This window comes from Lemur catta, chromosome 18 (assembly GCF_020740605.2).
Source record: "Lemur catta isolate mLemCat1 chromosome 18, mLemCat1.pri, whole genome shotgun sequence".
Taxonomy (NCBI): Eukaryota; Metazoa; Chordata; class Mammalia; order Primates; family Lemuridae; genus Lemur; species Lemur catta.
This window is the reverse complement of record NC_059145.1, coordinates 38,641,728-38,661,762: the sequence shown is the minus strand read 5'-3', so window position 1 is coordinate 38,661,762 and position 20,035 is coordinate 38,641,728. Positions and strand designations below refer to the sequence as shown.

Here is a 20,035-nt window from a genome sequence, read left to right as displayed (position 1 = left end):
AGTGTTCTCCAGGACTTTTCTCTCAGTGCTCCTTTATTCTTGCTGCTCTACCCCTTTGACCTAGGTTTTCTAAGGTACCCAGGGGCATCAGCCACCACCAATGGGCTAAAAAGTCCTGTGGCTCCATCTCAGATCAGTTCTGTTTTCTGATCTCAAAATTGGTATTTCTATTTGCCTCCTGGGTGTGTACTCTTGGACAGTTCTCATGCTCCTCATACTGAGCAATTACTCTTTATTACATTCTGCATTATATTCTAGTCCAGTCCTGCTAAACTTCCTGTATACCTGTTTCAGAGTAGCAACATCGTAGCATCACTGTCTACTCAACCTAGTCTTCTTCCTTTATCCCCTATATCCAATTATGGTCAAATCCCTAATTAAGTCTTGCCCCCCGGCCGGGCGTGGTGGCTCATACCTGTAATCCTAGCACTCTGAGAGGCCGAGGCGGGTGGATCAGATTGTTTGAGCTCAGGAGTTCGAGACCAGCCTGAGCAAGAGCAAGACCTCCGTCTCTACTAAAAATAGAAAGAAATTAGCTGGACAACTAAAAATATATATAGAAAAAATTAGCCGGACATGGTGGCACATGCCTGTAGTCCCAGCTACTCAGGAGGCTGAGGCAGGAGGATTGCTTGAGCCCAGGAGCTTGAGGTTGATGTGAGCTAGGCTGACACCACGGCACTCTAGCCCAGGCAACAAAGTGAGACTCTGTCTCAAAAAATAAATAAATAAATAAAAATAAAAGTAAATTTAAAAAAAAAGTCTTGCCCCCTGTCTTAGTCTGTTTCGTAACGACATCCATAATAAATAACCATACCACAGACTGGGTAATTTATATAATGAACTGAAATGTATTTGGCTTATTGTTCAGGAGGCTGGGAAGTCCAAGGTGCTTCAGCTGGTGAGGGCTTTCTTGCTGTGTCATTGCACGGTGGAAGGTGGAAAGGCAGGAGAGCTTGAGTGAGACAGGGGATTGGGGGAAGGGGGTCAGACTCATCCTTTTATCAGAAACCCACTCCTGAGATAACTAACCTTTACTCCCACAATAACAGCATTAATCCATCAATTCATACCACTCCTCTCCTGGACAAATTGTGTTCTTTCATTTCTTGCTTGTGTCCTCCTTTTCTCTCATGTTTTTTCTAGTTGACTTAACTCCTCATTTATCAAGACTCAGTTCAGGTACCTTCCTGTTGAAATTCCTGTTATTTTCAGTAATGCCCCTTCAGAGTTCATGTTCTCTCTACTGTATATCTATGGCAGATATCCACTGTTGCCAGATCTATGGTTGAGCTCTTTAGTTTTCTACAAGCATCTGTTGACATAATTCTCAAATCCTTCCTCATAAACACAGCCAAATGGTCATCTCTGTATCCCCAGGACAAAGGCTGGTACATAGCTAGCAGGTACTCAGAAATATTGTTTAATATGCTTTATAGGAGATAGATGTAAATCAAGAAGACACATTTTAGTTAGGCTCACAAGCAAGGCACGTTGAAAGTGATGGGTCTGCTTCTTTTGCAGTGATCGTAAACCTGTTGATAAAGAAGATATCGACACTAGCAGCAAAGGGGGCTGTATCCAACAGGCCGCTGGCTGGAGGAAAGGGACAGGCCTGGGATATGGCCATCCTGGATTGGCTTCTTCAGAGGAGGTGAAATGGTTTCCATCTTGTTGCGGGTGACACAAACCTGGAATATACTTAACTTTCACTTTCTGGCCTAAAGTGGTGTTGTTACCTTTTAGCTAGGATTCCTCTACTGCTAGCATAGGACACTATGCTACTTCCATAGGACTGTCCTACTTCCATAGGACATGGAAGCTAAGGAACCCTTTGGTCTTGATTACTGGCATGCTGGGCTCTTTGTGGTTTGGGTGGCGTTGGGAAGGAAAGAAGTTGGAATGGGGTTCATCATACTCTTATAAGGAATAAACAGTGGAGCAGTATGGGAATCGAACAGTTTGAGACTGAAGAATCATTTAATAAAAAGAAGCAGATAACTAACAATGAAAGGTACAAAGGCATCTCTGAGAAGGATTATCAGCAGAGATCTTTGATTGCTAAAATTTGGGGAGCATGTAGTTAGTCCTGGGACTTTGCCCCTCATATTTGAGGAAGAGCCTCTAGAAAAGGTGGTAAGAGGGAACATTGCCCATTTTATGTTGGCTTAATTCTCCTCTGAAAATGCCAACCCTAAGAGATCGGCTTATCTCCTACAGAGCTTCTTATATCTCTCATATTGAAGCCTGTATCCTGTAATCGTGGTATCACCACCCTCCTTATTCATCTTGGGTATTTGTTTAATAATGAAAGATTCTAAAAAAATTTCTCCTCTATCCTGCTCCTTATTGGTCCAGAAATGCTTGTGGCGAAAGACCAGCCCTGAAGCTAATGAATTCATAGGGCCCACTTCACTGTTTGTCTCTGATTTGCAGACTGAAGGCCGGATGAGGGGCCCCACCGTTGGGGCCCCAGGAAGAACCAGCAAGAGACAGTCTAATGAGACTTACCGAGATGCTGTTCGAAGAGTCATGTTTGCTCGGTATAAAGAACTTGATTAAGAATGGAGACAAGTCCCGCAGGACACAACCTCTTGTTTTGTTTGTCCGTCTCTCCTTTTGTTTTGTTACTGTTCTTGCTGCTAGAACTTTTTTAAATAAACTTTTTTTCAATGTGATTTAAAAAAAATTTTTCCCCAAGATGGTTGAGGGTGGGGCTACTGGTAGGAGGGAGAGAATGCCTTGGTGTGTGTCCATCTGAGGTGATGCTGAAATGGCCGCTAGTGCCACAGTGAGCCCTGGAACACTGACTGCTATTAGTGTGCTTGGGTAGGTGGCAGTGACCTTTAAACTGTAGATTGTGTGAGTGCCATGGGACTTTAAATTATCCTAATCTAATCAATGAAAGTAGCATCTCATTATTTGTTATTTTTTTGGTAACTACTGAGGCTGAACTTATTTCTGTATGTTGGTTTACTACTCATTAGACCTTTGAAAATCCTCTTCTGTCTTCTTTGTTGTTATGGGGGTTGCGGAAGAGTGTGACAACTCTTTTTCAGAGCGCCTACTGGGTACTTGATGCTTCATACTTCGTGATCACAATGAGTTGGCATAGTAAGGATTACCATTGCTCTCTGCCACTGCCCCAGCTCTTTTCCCCTCCATAGCTAAAACTCTCCAAAGGGGTATCTGCCCTCTTTCAAATCTTTCCCAGTTTCCCACCATCATCACTCCTAAAGTTTCACAGGATTTGCTTCAAAATTGAACTTTAAAAAAATTTATTTGTAGATAAAAGGACTATATAGCCTATGAACATATTATAACTTTTAAAAATAATTCCTTAAGGTAACATATTACAGTACTAAAAATTTCACATTGCAGATGTCTTAAGGGAAGAATGTTTCTTAGGAAGAGAACTGATTATTTAGAAGATCATCTTAATGGTGTAAGGCAGGAACCTACAAACTTTTCTGTAAAGGGCCAGAGATTCAACATTTTAGTCTTTATAGGCCAGATGATCTCTGTCGCTGCTATTCAGCTCTGCTGTTGTAGTGAGAAATAGCCATAGGCAATGTTTTTTTTTTTTTTCTTTTGAGACAGAGTCTTGCTCTGTTGCCCAGGCTAGAGTACTGTGGCATCAGCCTAGCTCAAACTCCTGAGCTCAAGCAATCCTCCTGCCTCAACCTCCCGAGACCTGGGACTACAGGTGTGTGCCATGACGTCCAGCTAATTTTTCTATTTTTAGTAGAGACAGGGTCTCGCTCTTGCTCAGGCTGGTCTTGAACGCCTGAGCTCAAGTGATCCTCCTGCCTCCACCTCCCAGAGTGCTAGGATTACAGATGTGAGCTATTGCATCTAGCCCATAGGCAATCTATAAACCAGTGGTTGTGGCTGTGTTTCAGTAAAACTTTATTTACAAAAACAGGGCCCTGACCAGGCACAGTGACTCATGTCTGTAATCCCAGCACTTTGGGAGGCTGAGGTGGGAGAATCACTTGAGGCCTGGAGTTCAAGACCAGCCTGGGCAACATAGGGGAACTGGTGACTATGAAAAATTTAAAAATTGGAAAAAAAAAAAAAAAGCAGGGCTCAGGCTAGAATTGCCCTGCAGGTTATAGTTTGCCAACCTCTGGTCTAAGGGTATAGTCTATATGCATAAGGCTGAACCTAGGAGAGCTGAATTTCACGGTTATAAAAAAAAAAGAAGGGGGAGGGACTTGGCTTTTTGTAGAAAGGTATGGGTAGCAAGGAGTGAGAGATGTAAGGGGAGTATGCTAAGGAGAAAACATCAGCAACAGGAATGATAAATGTGAATGTAAATTATTTGCCCTGCTGTATCCAGATATAATTCCTTTCTCTTAATCTTTAATATTAGTCTGTTCATCCCTCCAAAAGGGAAAGCAAACAAAGTCAGGAGCACATTTTAGAAACTGAGAGCCCCAGGTTCTGAGACTTGCTACCACTAGTGTTACATTACAGAAGATGGGTCATTTGAATCTTTTAGCCCAGACAGATGCACTACTCTAAGAACCCTTCTGGTATAACTGATGCTCTGTAGGTACATCTGTGGTGCATCTCATTATTTTCTGTCTGAGTAGGTCAAAACCCTTTTTTGGAGGGGGAAAGGCAGGGAGGGACAGGTTCTCACTGTTTCCCCAGACTAGAGTGCAGTGGCATCATTATAGCTCATTATACCTCCTGGGCTGAAGGGATTCTCCTATCTCAGCCTTCCAAGTAGCTGGGACTATAGACATGCACCACCACGCCTGACTAATTTTTGTATTTTTTATAGAGACAAGGTCTCACTGTGTTGCTTAGGCTGGTCTTGAATTCCTGGTCTCAAGTGATCCTCCCTCCTCTGCCTCCCAAAGTGCTAGGATTATAGGTGTGAGTCACCACACCTGGCCCAAAACCCTTTTTGTAAGCTGGTCCAGTTTGGGCCTGAACTGGCCAGACTAGGTTTTCTTCCTAAACCTGTGTCACCCCACTAGACCTGGCATGAGCTTTGGGACACATCAAATGCTTCACTGTTGAAGTTGTTAGCCCTAGTTATTGGCTGCCCAGCAGAGGCAGCATTCAGTTATTAAGTGGTCGATCTATGAATGTTTTGAGAATTTAATCTACTTGTCACTCCAGCTTATAGCAAGACCAGTTATCATCTCTGTGCACATGATAGTCCACTGGGAAAAATGGACATTGAGCAATTACTGATGTGATAAGAGCCTCAGAGAGAATATAGTAAGCTATTGGGATGGTATGACGATGGGTTTTTGTTTTTTGTTTTTATTATAAAGGATATGGCAAAGGATACAGATGAATAGCCACATGGAAGGGGTACATAGGGCAATGTATGGATAAGGGGCACAGAGTTTCTCTGAGTCCTTCAGAAATGCCACCCTCCGAGAGCTTTCCTGCCCTCTCCAGGTATGCCACCTTTTTCAGCACCTCAGAGTGTTTGTCAGGTCAGCAGTCTGAAATGTCGGTTCTTGGTGTGCTCTTGGCCAAAGAATGATTGAACACACTGAAATCAAGGTAAGCATGAAATGAGGTTTATTGAGGAGAGAAAAGCAGAACTGTAGAGCAAGAACAATATACATTCGCCACAGATGATGAACGGTCTAACAAAAAGGCCTAGACTTAGTTCTTGCTTGGTGGCAGTAACATCTTCCTTGAAGGAAGTGTTTAAGATCAGACCTCAGAGACTAGTTTGGACCATTGCCTGGGTTATTTGTCCTCATTTGACTTTTCTGTTGTAATGGAGATTTTGCTTTTGGAAATAAGGTCTAAAGTCTTTAATGCATTTTAAAAGCAGCACCTTGGGTACTGATGAAAGTAGGAATGGGTATGAAAAGTATCATCCTGTTATATTCCAAAAAAGTTCCATGAGGCCTTTGATCAGAATGCCAGAGCAGGGGTCTTGGATAATTTTCTCCACTACTATATCCCTAGCCCTGGCACAGAGCCTAATAATAATAATGGCATAGGCACTCAACAAATGAATAAATAATGCTGAACTCATGGTCATATGGGAAATACTGTTAAATTTTGATTATATATCTTAGTTCATCAAAGCCCATCTCTGATAAAAATCATTTTACTTTCTTGATATAGGCAACAGCTTTTCTATAAATCTTTTTTTCTTTGTCTTCTAGAGCAGTAGTTCCCAGTGCGGGAGCAAAATGTGAACCAATTTCTTATTTTGCCAGGTGGTAGTAGATTTTTTTTAAAGACCTATGATCATTTCATTAAAGAGGGGAAATTTCTTTTTTTACATGCAAAAAGTAGGAAAGATAATCTTAAAGGACTATCCTGTATTAAACGTATGTGGCTTTATTTAAAACAAAAACCAGCTCACTCCATTGTCTTTATTTCTCTTTTTTTTTTTTGAGGCAGAGTCTCACTTTGTTGCCCGGGCTAGAGTGAGTGCCGTGGCGTCAGCCTAAGCTCACAGCAACCTCAAATTCCTGGGCTCAAGCGATCCTTCTGCCTCAGCCTCCCGAGTAGCTGGGACTACAGGCATGCGCCACCATGCCCTGCTAATTTTTTCTATATATATTTTTAGTTGTCCAGATAATTTATTTCTATTTTTAGTAGAGACGGGGGTCTCGCTCAGGCTGGTCTCGAACTCCCGACCTTGAACGATCCACCTGCCTCGGCCTCCCAGAGGGCTAGGATTACAGGCGTGAGCCACCGCGCCCGGCCTTTATTTTTCTTATATCACAGCTCTAGAGCTCAACAGGGCAATGTCCACAAAGAAGATCAGGTACCAGAGACAACTTGGAGGGTGACACTTACCTCTGGATGGAATCCATCTCTTTTGCCAAGACTTCCTTCAAATTTAAGAGTGATTTTGTGTCATTTATAAATAGCCATACAGCTTTTTTTTTGTCAGTTTCATAACTTTATATGATGTATTTGACAATCAGCAGTTCTTACCCACATTGTAGATTTTTGAAAGTGGTAACAAATATGTAGGTGATCAAAATATATAATAGAAGTTATTTGGTCAGTTTTCATCCTGATTACATTTTTTTGACAAACACACAGAAACAGTATAGGTCATTCCTTATTCCTGTGGCCCAGACAACTTTGTTGAGCCTGGGTGAATGTGCGCATCTGGAATCCCCATCTCCTTCATGGCGAATTTCTTGATCTCTTTGTGTTCTTGAGGGGCACGCTTCTTGAAAGCCCACTCCATGGATACACTTGTGAATGTAAATGGTGTATTCTTGGGTCACCACCCATTGATGGCAGAACAGCCCTTCTCACTACCCTTTGTTGGAGCTATTCTGCCCAGCTCAAGTTGGAAAGGAAGGCCATGTAGCTTTTTTTCTTAAGACAATGTCCCAGCCGGGTGCGGTGGCTCATGCCTGTAATCCTAGCACTTTGGGAGGCCAAAGCGGGTGGATTATTTGAGCTCAGGAGTTTGACACCAGCCTGAGCAAGAGTGAGACCCCGTCTCTACTAAAAATAGAAAGAAATTATGTGGACAGCTAAAAATATATATAGAAAAATTAGCCGGGCATGGTGGCGCATGCCTGTAGTCCCAGCTACTGGGGAGGCTGAGGCAGGAGGATTGTTTGAGCCCAGGAGTTTGAGGTTGCTGTAAGGTAGGCTGACGCTATGGCACTCTAGCCTGGGCAACAGAGTGAGACACTGTCTCAAAAAAAAAAGAAAAAAAGACAAAGTCCCACTCTATTGCCCAGAGTAGAGTGCAGTGGTGTGATCATAGCTCACAGAACATCACACTCCTGGGCTCAAGCAATCCTGCCTCAGCCTCCCAAGTAGCTGGAACTACAGGCATGTGCCACCACGCCCGGCTAAATTTTTTCTATTTTTTTTTGTAGAGACGATGTCTTGCTCTTGCTCAGAGCAAGTCTGGAACTCCTGACCTCAAGCAATCCTCCCACCTCAGCCTCCCAGAGTGCTAGAATTACAGGCATGAGCCACTGTGCCTGGCCTCTTACAGCTGTTATGACTGATCATGAGCCTAACCCAGCAGGCACCTCAGTAATGTTCAAAAGTGCTTGTTGAGCTGCTCTGAGGACAAGGCAGTTGCATAACTATTTGATGTATTTGACAATCAGCAGTTCTTATCCACACTGACTGTAGATTTTTGAAAGTAGTAACATACATAGGTGATCAAAGTATAGAAGTTATTTGGTGAATTTTCATTCTTAGTATGTTAATGCTAGTGGCCATTAAGTCTAGTGGGTTCTGGATTCTTGGCATCTGCATCAGCCTTTGTAGGGTTTGTAATGACCTCATCTATGTTTAACTTTTGAATTTCGTTAAGTATTTGAGTGTCTTCTGTGGATCAGATGTACTTTTTTTCTGATAAAAATTTTACATATTTGCTTACCCACAAACTGGATACTCTATATAGATACATACATACAAAGGTAGGACTATATGGATGGAAAAGTAGAAATATATGTGGTGTGTGTATATATAGCAAGGGAGGAAGGAGGAGAGGGAGAAAGTTACTCAAAATTCCAAAATCCAGAGACTTCTATCTTTCCTATATAACATCATATTTTTAATTATCCGAAGACTTTCCAGTCAGTCATTTAATGCCCTTGATGTATAAGGATAAGCCAAAGTTAGAACATGTTTATTTTTTATTATTTTATTTTATTATTGAGACAGAGTCTCACTCTGTCACCCAAGCTAGAGTACCATGGTGTCAGCCTAGCTCACAGCAACCTCAAACTCTTGGGCTCAAGCAATCCTCCTGCCTCAGCCTCCCCAGTAGCTGGGACTACAGGTGCATGCCACCATGCCTGGCTAACTTTTTCTATTTTTAGTAGAGATGGGGTCTCACTCTTGCTCAGGCTGGTCTCAAACTCCTGATCAAGCGATCCTCCCACCTCAACCTCCCAGAGTACTAGGATTACAGACATGAGCCACTGTGCCTGGCCTAGAACATGCTTAAAGTCACTTTTTTCCAGGAAAAAGATTTTCTAGTATATTCGAAGCTCCTGGTTTGGAATCTCCTCATTGACATCCTTTCACTTATTCTTAAAAGATTTCTTATCCAGAGAGAGGAGAGCAGTATAGCCACAGTTTTCCATAACTTACATCTTCCTGTGCCTTGCTATGGTCTAATTTTTTTTTTTTTTTTTTTTTTTTGAGACAGAATCTCACTTTGTTGCCCGGGCTAGAGTGAGTGCCGTGGCGTCAGCCTAGCTCACAGCAACCTCAAACTCCTGGGCTTAAGCGATCCTACTGCCTCAGCCTCCCGGGTAGCTGGGACTACAGGCATGCGCCACCATGCCCGGCTAATTTTTTCTATATATATTTTTAGTTGTCCAGATAATTTCCTTCTATTTTTAGTAGAGATGGGGTCTCGCTCAGGCTGGTCTTGAACTCCCGACCTCGAACGATCCATCCGCCTCGGCCTCCCAGAGGGCTAGGATTACAGGCGTGAGCCACCGCGCCTGGCCTAATTTTTTAATCTGTATGTATGACCTGAAAAATCAGTTCTACTAAAAATATAAATAATGCCAGAGGGCAAATTATGCTAAAGATGCATAGGAATACCACTCTCTCACTGACTAGTCAGTCAGGCTCCAAAATATCCCTCTTTGAATTTCCCAAGAATCTCTTGCTTTTTTCTGCCACAAATATTAATACTTTTACCTTTGGTAGTGGATTGGTTTTTTATTTTTTTCATTCAACAAATATTTATTGTGTGCACACCATGTGCCAGGCACCAGTAGAGGCACTGGAAATATAGTAGTGAACTAAATAGACAAAAAAGCCCCTGCTCTTCTGGAGTTTGCATTTTAGAGGTTGAGGCATGGACTCTGAAACTCAAAGTAGTTCATATCCCAGGTTCACCACTATTATTAACTCTGTATGATCTATTGTCCCTAAAACAAGGACATTGGTGGCTTTGACTAGGATGGCAGTGGAGGCAGCTAGAAGTTACCAGACTCTAGATATACTCAGGATTTGCTGGCACATTTGGTGCGAGAAAATGAGAGAAATCATGGATGACTCCAATATTTTTGTTCTGAATAACTGGAGGCTGGAAGTTGCCATTTATGAGCTGGGGAAGGCTATGTTAACTTGGAGATTCCAATTAGATGTGGAAGTAGTAACTGTTAAAGTAATCTTGGAAAATGCCTTTCCTGACCTCTTGCTTTAGACTAGACTATATCAATGGAATGATACTTTGTACCTGCCTACAAGAATCTTCTCAATTTCCATAAACCTCAGTTTCCTCAACTGCAAAATGGGTTTAACAACTATCTCCCAGGTTGTGAAGATAAAAATGTTCGTAAAGCATCTAGCACAATAGCGTCCAGTATGGCGATCAACTAACGTTCCTTCTTTTGAAGTCGATGAATTACTATGCTTAGGCCGGGCGCGGTGGCTCACGCCTGTAATCCTAGCACTCTGGGAGGCCGAGGTGGGCGGATCCTTTGAGCTCAGGAGTTCGAGACCCGCCTGAGCAAGAGCGAGCTCCGCCCCCCCCTACTAAAAAAATAGAAAGAAATTAGCCGGCCATGGTGGCACATGCCTGTAAGTACCAGCTACTCGGGAGGCTGAGGCAGAAGGATGGCTTGAGCGCAGGAGTTTGAGGTTGCTGTGAGCTAGGCTGACGCCATGGCACTCTAGCCCGGGCAACAGAGTCGGACTCTGTCAAAAAAAAAAAAAAAAGGAATTACTATGCCTAATAGAAAGGAGTCCTAAAGCTCTAATCCGGGTTTGCAAAGGCAAATTGGCAACTCTGTGGTGGTTTAGAAGAGAAATACGCAAGAAATTAACACAGAGCTTAGGGACAGGCTACCCTGGCGACCACATTTCCCGGCAGCCCTCGCGCATCTAGGCACCTTCGCGTATTGGACGACTCAGCAGGAGGTGGGTGGCGGGGGGAGGGGATAGACGCGAGGCAGTGTGGGTAGGAGACGGCCGTCGGCGGAGGCGCCATTTTGTGGAGCGGCCGAACGTTGCTGGAGGTTCTGGGGTGCAGAACCGCTACGGCTGCTTCGGTCTTTCCTGGGGGTAAGTGTGGCGGCCGTCCGTAACAAGAGGAGGGTCTTGCCGTTGGGGCTGTCCCCCAAGCCTCTTCGTCAGCTGCTACAGGCGGCTGATCAGCCCCAGCCGGTTCTCTACAGGGGCTAAATTACCCGAGGCATTGGAGGGCCGTACCCCTCCTTTCCTCCAGCGCTGTCAGGTTCTTGAAGTCGCTCAGCTCAGCCCAGCTCTGGAACCGCTTCTTTCGGGCTGTGAGTTTGCCAGTTGCTGGGACGCATCCCCGAATCCCCAGCCCAACGGAGCGGTGGAGTCGTCGCCTGTCCTTCGGGCACTCCTCGGGAGCGTCCCGGCAATCTCTAGCCGCCATCGCCCATCAGCTGCATCTGAATCGCCCTCTCCGAAAGGCTGTTCGGTGAGGGCTGATCTGCGGGCTAGGAACCTCTTGGGAGGCGGGAGGGGCGTGTGGAGGGACGGAATGCCGGACGCCTGAGCCTCTGGAGCAGGCCGTGGCGCCGCCATCTCGGCCGCGAGACCCCACAGAGATGGGTGCGGACACAGCCCACACTATACAAGGGGCTGCACCAGCGATTCGGTCCCAGGACTTATTTATTTCCTTGTGATGATTCTCCTTCATTTATTAATCCAACAAATGTTCGTTGAACGCCTGCTTTAGACCAAGCTCCAGAGACGGCTGTAACTGGTTTCTTGGACCTCGCACTCATCAAACGCAATCCAGCTGTGCGATGTCCATTACAGACGGGGTTGGGGTTGGGGTGGGGGAGCAGGCTGTTCGCCACTCAGAGGCCTCCGGTAATCAGGACTGGCTCCAGACGTGGTGGTTATTCTTACCGAGGAATTAAGACGTTTCGAGGTTTGCGCTTGTCTGTTTCCTTACATTATACATGTAGTAGATTTCAATCAGCTCAGCATTCCAGCTTCTAAGAGGTTTTAAAACTTTCATCAGAAATTTTTAAATTTCATGTTACCCTTTTTATTAATGAAGACACTTGGATTAATGTTTTAATGATCCAGTGTCCCATTGGGGTTGCTTTGATTCAGAACCGGAGGAGATCATTGCAGCTTTTTGCTTTGTAATTCCAGGATAGGAGAAGGGAAGGAGGCTTCTGCTTGCTTCTTTCTGTGAGCTTGTTATTGAGTATGAATATTAAATTCATTGAATATTAAACTCATTGAATATTGAGTATTGAATATTAAAAACTCTTATATTTTAAAATGTGCTTCTTCTTCCTGCTGTGCTCATTGTTAACAAAATGTTAGCATGATTTTAGCTTTCCACCACCACCCCACCTTAGATAATCAGTTAATGATTTGATGAAGGTTTGATGAGATCCCAACGTCAGTAGTATCCCAGCTTCTAGAGAGATTGACTTAAGTGATCTCTGAGATTTGCAGTAACCAATCTCTCTTGTCTCCTAGAAAATATAATATTTGAATCCTTTGGAGCTGTGTGGTAGATCGTCGTCAGTGGGACAATGGGTTCAGATAAACGGTGAGTACTACAGTACATGCCTTTGATGTCAACATTTCAGTGGGGTCTGAATTATTTGCTTAAAATTGTTTGCTTATCAAACACATATTTGAGTGTCTGTTTTGTGCCAGGCGTTGCTATTGAGCATCTTCATGGTACTGCTTTCACAAACTACAGTCTAATGAGAGAATGAAAGTACTATGTGAACATGCTGTGATAAATGAAGTTTAGGGTGCTGTTACAACACATAGGAAGCATGTTTTTTCTTGTATACAGCCAGGAAAGCTTTCTGGAGAAAGTATTCTCTAAGGTATAGCTGAAGGCTAATTAAGAATTAGGCAAAGGAGGCCAGGGTAGAGTGGGTCACTGATGGTTCCCTGTGTGGACAACAGCCTTTGCAGAAGCCAGATCATCATACAGTCTGGCACTTAGCACAGTTCCTGGCTGTCGTAAGCAATCAATAAATGCCAGTTTTGGTTTTTGACGCCTGAAAAACAAGATAATTGAGACTTACATAGCTGAGAAGCTTGGGATCGTGTGTTACATGAAGGAAAAAGCCAAAAAATTAGTGGAAAATTAAGATGAGAGCATTTGGCTCTATGTTACTTAAGGGTACTTCCTTTCAGACCATTACATTTAAACACACAACCTTATTCAGCCACGTGCCTTCTTAGTATTGAGTCTAGTCCCTACAATAGATCAAATTGACAGCCCAGAGGGACTTAGGAAATGTTCATACCACATCATGTTATCATTTGAATGCTGTGTCAGCAATCTATGGTTCCAAATAACTTATTTAATTAACATTTACCTGTTAGAGTCTCTTAATCCCATGTTTCATGTTTCCTTGGATTCTTTTTATTAAATTTGTTTATTCTAAATGAGGCCTTTATAAACCTTTCCTTTGTCTTGTGTTTGCATAGTAGTTTTATGAACCTGGTAAATAATTTATGAAAGAACTATTTTATCTGTGGTGAACTGGGTTTAAGCCTCTTCCCATGAAACCCAGTGTTGCCCTGTCACCAAAAATAAACCAGTTACTATAGGAAATAATGTCCTCTTACGGTATTGGTTTTGGGTAACCATCTAGTTTTGTCTGGCAAACTATTTGGTTAACTGCTTGATGAAAAAAAAAAAAGACTAACTTAGCTCATCAAAGTTGTTGGTCCATTTCCTAGTAGGTGTGATACCCTTGAGAGTGAATGATCTAGAATGTGCTCTCCTTTGAAAATGGGTGAAATTTGAGTAATTGCTTTCTTCCTATTTTTGGTTCCTAAGATCTGAATCGAAGATGAAGGAGATAATATGTAGACTATAGGCTTGACAAAATGCAAGAATAAACTTGGACAAAGTGACATTTTATTAAAAATATTCAACTCAAACTTTTTTTTTTTTTTTTTTTTTTTTTTTTTTTTTTTGAGACAGAGTCTCGCTGTGTTGTCCGGGCTAGAGTGAGTGCCGTGGCGTCAGCCTAGCTCACAGCAACCTCAAACTCCTGGGCTTAAGCGATCCTACTGCCTCAGCCTCCCGAGTAGCTGGGACTACAGGCATGCGCCACCATGCCCGGCTAATTTTTTCTATATATATATATTTTAGTTGACCAGATAATTTCTTTCTATTTTTAGTAGAGACGGGGTCTTGCTCTTGCTGAGGCTGGTCTCGAACTCCTGACCTCGAGCAATCCACCCGCCTGGGCCTCCCAGAGTGCTAGGATTACAGGCATGAGCCACCACGCCCGGCCTACCCAAACATTTTAATAGCTGTATTTTCAAATTTAGCGTAAATTCCTGAGAATTATTTTTACATTTAGGGATGTAGGTATTCTTTCCAGTAGTAATCTTTGTAAACTGGAATTGGTAATAAATTTTAAGGAATACATTAAACTATTTGGGTATGTCTTAAAAACTGATGGGGGAGTGATGCATGTTTTTAATCATGTTTTCTAAAGGTACAAAATGTGATTTACTTTAAATTGAATGAAAATTATTTTCCCTGGCAGAGTGAGTAGAACAGAGCGTAGTGGAAGGTACGGTTCCATCATAGACAGGGATGACCGTGATGAACGTGAATCCAGAAGCAGGCGGAGGGACTCAGATTACAAAAGATCTAGTGATGATCGGAGGGGCGATAGATACGATGACTACCGAGACTATGATAGTCCTGAGGTGAGTGACCAGCAACTGTTTATGGAGTAGTTAGAATTATGAACTTTATGTATAAGATTCTTAAAATGAAATAAGTATACCAAGTGTGGAAATCTCTCCTCTTGAGTACTATATTCAAACTCTCTATTACTCTGAAATATATTTGAGTTGACTATAATTGCCAAAGACAACCTGAGACTTACGGTAATAGAAAAAATAGCCAGGGTTTACATAGGCCTCGCCATGTACCCTTAAGCACTTGACTTCATGAACTCATTTAGGTTTCACTACAACCCTATAAGGTAGGTGTTCCCATTTTAAAGATGACACAATGGGGTTATAATAGTATGTAAACCCAGTGTCTCCGACTATTTTGAAATGAATAATAAATATAAGTTGTAATGTTTCAGTCATCTTAACATATCTTTTTTTCTTTATCAGAAAATTTTCACAAAGAATATTTTAGCATATCTTTTATTCACATTCATTTCCATAAGCATGCATAGCTTTGTTTAGAAGTAATTGCAGTGTCCATATAGTTTTGGACTGTTTTTTTTCCCTTTTCCCACTTTTTCATACATATAATCTTCATATTGTAATAGGTAATGGTATTTCTTTCTGTGTTGGTGTAATGTAGAGTAAGTTATTAAACCATTTTTCCTGATCTAAATGGTTGTTGTTATTTTAGAAAACACTGCAGTGAACGTCAACATGGAGTACTTGTATCATCTGTTTAGTTTTTGTATGTGTTTACTTTTCTTCCTAAGCTTAATTTCTGAGAGTGGAGAGCCTGAATCAGGGTACAGGGTAGGGTGGGTATAGGGTAGTTTTAATTATAATTTTGTTTATTATAAATCAGAGAGAGCGCGAAAGAAGGAACAGTGACCGATCAGAAGATGGCTACCATTCAGATGGTGACTATGGCGAGCATGACTATAGGCATGACATCAGTGATGAGAGGGAGAGCAAGACCATCATGCTGCGCGGACTTCCCATCACCATCACAGAGAGCGATGTAAGGGGAAATGACAGTTCTAATGACCAGTCCAGTAGGCACAACAAACTTTGAGCTTCTACCATTATTTTATCATGTTATTGTTTTATCTCATGCTAATACATGTTGAGTATTCCTTATCTAAAATGCTTGGGACCAGAAGTGTTTTGGATTTCAGATTTTTTCAGATTTTGGAATATTTACATTTATGTAATGAGATATCTTGGGGATGAGACCCAAGTCTAAACATGGAATTCAGTTTTGTTTCCTCTATACCTTATACACGTATCCTAAAGGTAATTTTATATAATATTTTTGATACTTTTGTGCATGAAATAGTTTTGTCTGCAACCTGTCACTTCAGGTCAAGTGTGGAATTTACCGCTTGCTGCATCATGTTAGTACTTTAAAAGTTTCAGATTTTGGGACAGTTTGGATTTTTGGACTAGGGATGCTCAACGTGTATCTCAGCTAGTGAAATGTTTTTCTGTCTTTAGGGTGGAGTTCTCTGAACTTGATTCAGAAGTAAATTACCTGCCGGGCACGGTGGCTCACGCCTGTAATCATAGCACTCTGGGAGGCCAAGGCGGGTGGATTGCTCGAGGTCAGGAGTTCGAGACCAGCCTCAGCAAGAGCAAGACCCTGTCTCTACTAAAAATAGAAAGAAATTATCTGGCCAACTAAAAATATATATATAGAAAAAATTAGCTGGGCATGGTGGCGCATGCCTGTAGTCCCAGCTACTCGGGAGGCTGAGTCAGTAGGATCGCTTAAGCCCAGGAGTTTGAGGTTGCTGTGAGCTAGGCTGACGCCACGGCACTCACTCTAGCCCGGGCAACACAGCGAGACTCTGTCTCAAAAAAAAAAAAAAAAAAGTAAATTACCACTTATATTTAGGCTTTGAAGCACACTAGTGAATTTTCTGAAGTTCCTTAACCACAGGGAGCAGGTCTTATTCCTTCATTAGCTCTTAGAAGGTAATCCATCCTTTTTTTTTTTTTTTTTTTTTTGAGACAGAGTCTCACTTTGTTGCCCTGAGTAGAGTGCTGTGGTGGTGTTAGCCCAGCTCACAGCAACCTCAAACTCCTGGGCTAAAGCAATCCTACTGCCTCAGCCTCCAAGTAGCTGAGACTATAGGCACTCGCCATGACACCTGGCTAATTTTTCTATTTTTAGTAGAGACGGGGTCTCGGTCTTGCTCAGGCTGTTCTCAAACTCCTGACCTTAAGCAATCCTGCCTCAGCCTCCCAGAGTGCTAGGATTATAGGCGTGAGGCCACCATGCCCGGCCTACATTTTTATTAGATTGGTTACTTATTTTAGATAAGGCTGTACCAGTAAATATGTAGCTGTCTTCACAACCTGGCCTCCCATTGATTTGTTGAAAATTATACTATCCATTAAGCCTCAGAGAAGCTTATTGAAAAGAAAGGCTCAGGGCCAGGTTTGGTGGCTCACACCTGTCATCCCAGCGATTTGGGAAGCTGAGGCAGGAGGACTGCTTGAGGCCAAGAGTTTGAGATCAGCCTGGGTAACATAGCAAGTCTCATTTCTAAAAAAAAAAAATAAAAGAAAAGCTCATTCCCTGGCTGACTCAGACTGGCCAATGAGAAGAGTCTTGGTGTATTTGGCACTGCCTGGTTTTGAGCCACAACTCTGGCCCTCTCCCCTTCCTTCCAGCCACATCCACCACCTGCTTCCCACTTTGGACATGTCCGTCATTATACCATTGTGCCTTTTTCTGCTTGGAGACTCCTTTCTGTGAGGCCTTTCCTGACCTACCAGGCAGAATTTCTTCCTCCTTAGTCTCTTACTGTATTCATGACTTTCCTGTAGCACCTATACTGTAGCTATCAATATGCATCTGTCTCATCTCCATAAGATCTCTGAAAAACAGATCTCTGTGTTAACTAGTCATCTCTGTGTCCCCAACCCTTGAACACAGTATGCTGCTCAACTAATGTTGGTGAAATGAATGTGAGGTTTTAAAACTTGTTTTTAAAAGATGTAAATGCACAGCATTGTGTCAATATCTGTTGTCCTGGAGTAGTCAAAGTAATATTCTGACTGCTGTTCAGCTGAATTTTAGATAAAGCTGAAAATAAGTATTAGGTTCACACAGCTTTGAGTTTGTAAGCACTGGAAGTCATGAATGTGATGAATTCTGAGACGAAATGTTGGAGTTAATAATGATTAATCATTCCATTATTTGTGATCCACTGCACACTTGCTATACTATGTACTATGTTAGGTGCCATGGTGATACAGAGCCTGTATCCTGCCCCAAAAAAGCTTATTGATGAATAGCTAAGGTCAGACGATGATGACAAATACAGACTAGAAAGGGGTTGTTGGAAGAGGTCCTGCTGAAGGGCTCTGGAAGGTTATTTAAGGGAGGTTCTTAATAGCACAGGGTAAGAAAAGGGGCTCCATGGAGATACTAGTTCAGCTGGTTCTTGAGGAGAGACAAATGTTTTGGTCTGGTGGAGAACTGGGGGAAGGGTGTGGCAGGGGGATCACATGATTAGACCTCAAAGCTACTCAATCTAGATAAAGCCTAACAACTAGCTTGATTTGTCTGGAGTCAGAGACTTTTGGCAGGGGAGAGGTGGGTGGCAAGGTGCTGTTGGTGCTGGGGGCCAGATTCTTCAAAAGCTCAGCTAAGCATAAAAGAAAGTTACTGAAAGTTTTGCCCAGTATCAGAGGCTGTGCAGGTTAGTTAAAATGATTGGGGGTGGGGGGAATGGTGGTGAGTGGACAGGGAAGATAGAGCTAAGCTCAGGTAGCAGTGTCAGTGGGTGGGGAGTAGGAGATGCAAGAAATCCTGCAGGAGTTGATTCAGGAAGGCTTGCTGATTGATCAGATTGTCCCTTTGAGGAGGAGTCTGTTAGATGTGTGGCCTTGGGAGCCTGTGGAAGAAGTGGACAGCATAGGTATTGCAAGGCCCTAACTGACTTTGGGGGGCCTGCTATAAAATTTTAATGCTGTGTATTTCAGGTTTCTTAAGGGAAACAAGTGGTACCATAAAAAAGGCTGGTTTTCAAAATAGAATTTCTGATGTTCCCAAATATTGGGCAATTGTTCTTAGAGGATTTTCTTGTTGAGATCTTAATATTTGTAAAATATATGAAGAACATCTGAAGAGAATGAATACTAACAGTTCCTCTGTTAAATAAAGTATCAGTCAGTTGTTTGATATTTATTGATGATCTGGCAGACTTGTTTACTGAGCTGATACCCAGACATAGCAGCCTTACAACAAAGACTGAACTAAAGAGATCCATGTGCCTCCTCATTGGCAACCTCAGGAGACTGGAAAAGAATTTTTAGAAGCATTAAGGGGATGGGATGAGTTTGGAACATAGGTGTGTATAGTGAGATGTAGTGGAGGTTTTGGATTATAGTGTTCCTGTTTCCATTTTGTTTGTTACTCTAGCCATGATTGAACATATTAGATGAAATGTGAGAGCGTGAGGATTTTGTTCAATCTGAAACTCCCATTGCCCCCACTTTTCTTTTTAATTCTTTTTTTTTTTTTTTGTCTTTTTTTACTTAAGCGTTTATATCATGATTTAGATAGAAGTTCTTTATCAGTGTTGGTTCCAGTCCTTTGAACTGTTCATATCTTATAACATTAACGGTACTAACATACGGTGGCGGGAGGGTAATGACACATTTTAGTTATGTCTTCAAGATAAAGTCTTAGTGAAAAATAAACAAACATTCTTTAGTTATATTCCACCCCCCAAAAAATAAAACATTTTAAAATTATAGTATTTAATCTTCTCTTGAACTTTAGTATATCACCTTTGTTATTCTCTAAGTGTATCCTTCCCCCCCCCCCACACACACACACACTGACAAGTAAACTCTTAGAGGAACTATCTATAGTTACTATGTCACTATATATGTTACTGTATCACTACCTTTATAGTAAGTATATTTAATTGCTCTGGTGACTAACTCTTTTTATTTACTATGTTCCTAAGTCTGAACCTGAGTCTCATGGTGCTGCTGGGCTCAGCACTTTTGTGTGAGAAAATAGATACAGTTGATTCTCCTTATTAGTGGTAGTTATGTTCCACAAAGGTACCATGAATACTGAACTATTGCTTCCAGGGGAAATACAGAGTTAGGTCTCTGTGAGCCTATGGTCACAACATTTTTGTCAGCTGATCAGTACATAACCTTGTTTTATGTGTGTTTCTGTTTAAAGTTGCCTTATATAATATATATATATATATATATATATATATAGTGTTGATTCATTAACAGTGAACTCACAGCCAGCAGCACTCTAACTCATGCCTGAATGAAGTTTATCTAGCACACAAATTTTCTCCTTGAGGCACATCACAGCTTTCTTGTGCTTAGGAAGCTAGATAGCACTTGAGCACTATGTTTGGGGAGCCATTTTAAACAG

General features: G+C 42.1%; 2 protein-coding genes across 7 annotated transcripts in view; both read left to right on the top strand.

Moving 5' to 3' along the window:
- RBM6 (RNA binding motif protein 6) overlaps positions 1-2,678 on the top strand; it is a 97,179-nt gene extending 94,501 nt beyond the window's left edge. For all 5 annotated transcript variants that reach the window (XM_045530188.1, XM_045530186.1, XM_045530187.1 and 2 more), the window contains 2 exons: positions 1,525-1,654; positions 2,437-2,678. In XM_045530188.1, coding sequence (XP_045386144.1) covers positions 1,525-1,654; positions 2,437-2,562 — 256 coding nt within the window. In that variant the 3' untranslated portion in view covers positions 2,563-2,678. The remainder of the gene's footprint in view (positions 1-1,524; positions 1,655-2,436) is intronic.
- An 8,216-nt stretch (positions 2,679-10,894) lies between these two features.
- The window catches only part of RBM5 (RNA binding motif protein 5), a 26,860-nt gene continuing 17,719 nt past the window's right edge, over positions 10,895-20,035 (top strand). Inside the window, exons 1-4 of one of the 2 annotated variants that reach the window (XM_045530184.1) lie at positions 10,895-11,013; positions 12,424-12,496; positions 14,475-14,640; positions 15,479-15,634. In XM_045530184.1, the coding sequence (XP_045386140.1) occupies positions 12,480-12,496; positions 14,475-14,640; positions 15,479-15,634 (339 nt within the window). In that variant the 5' untranslated portion in view covers positions 10,895-11,013; positions 12,424-12,479. Of the gene's footprint in view, positions 11,399-12,423; positions 12,497-14,474; positions 14,641-15,478; positions 15,635-20,035 lie in introns of both variants that reach the window. The other variant, XM_045530185.1, reaches the window with a different exon arrangement.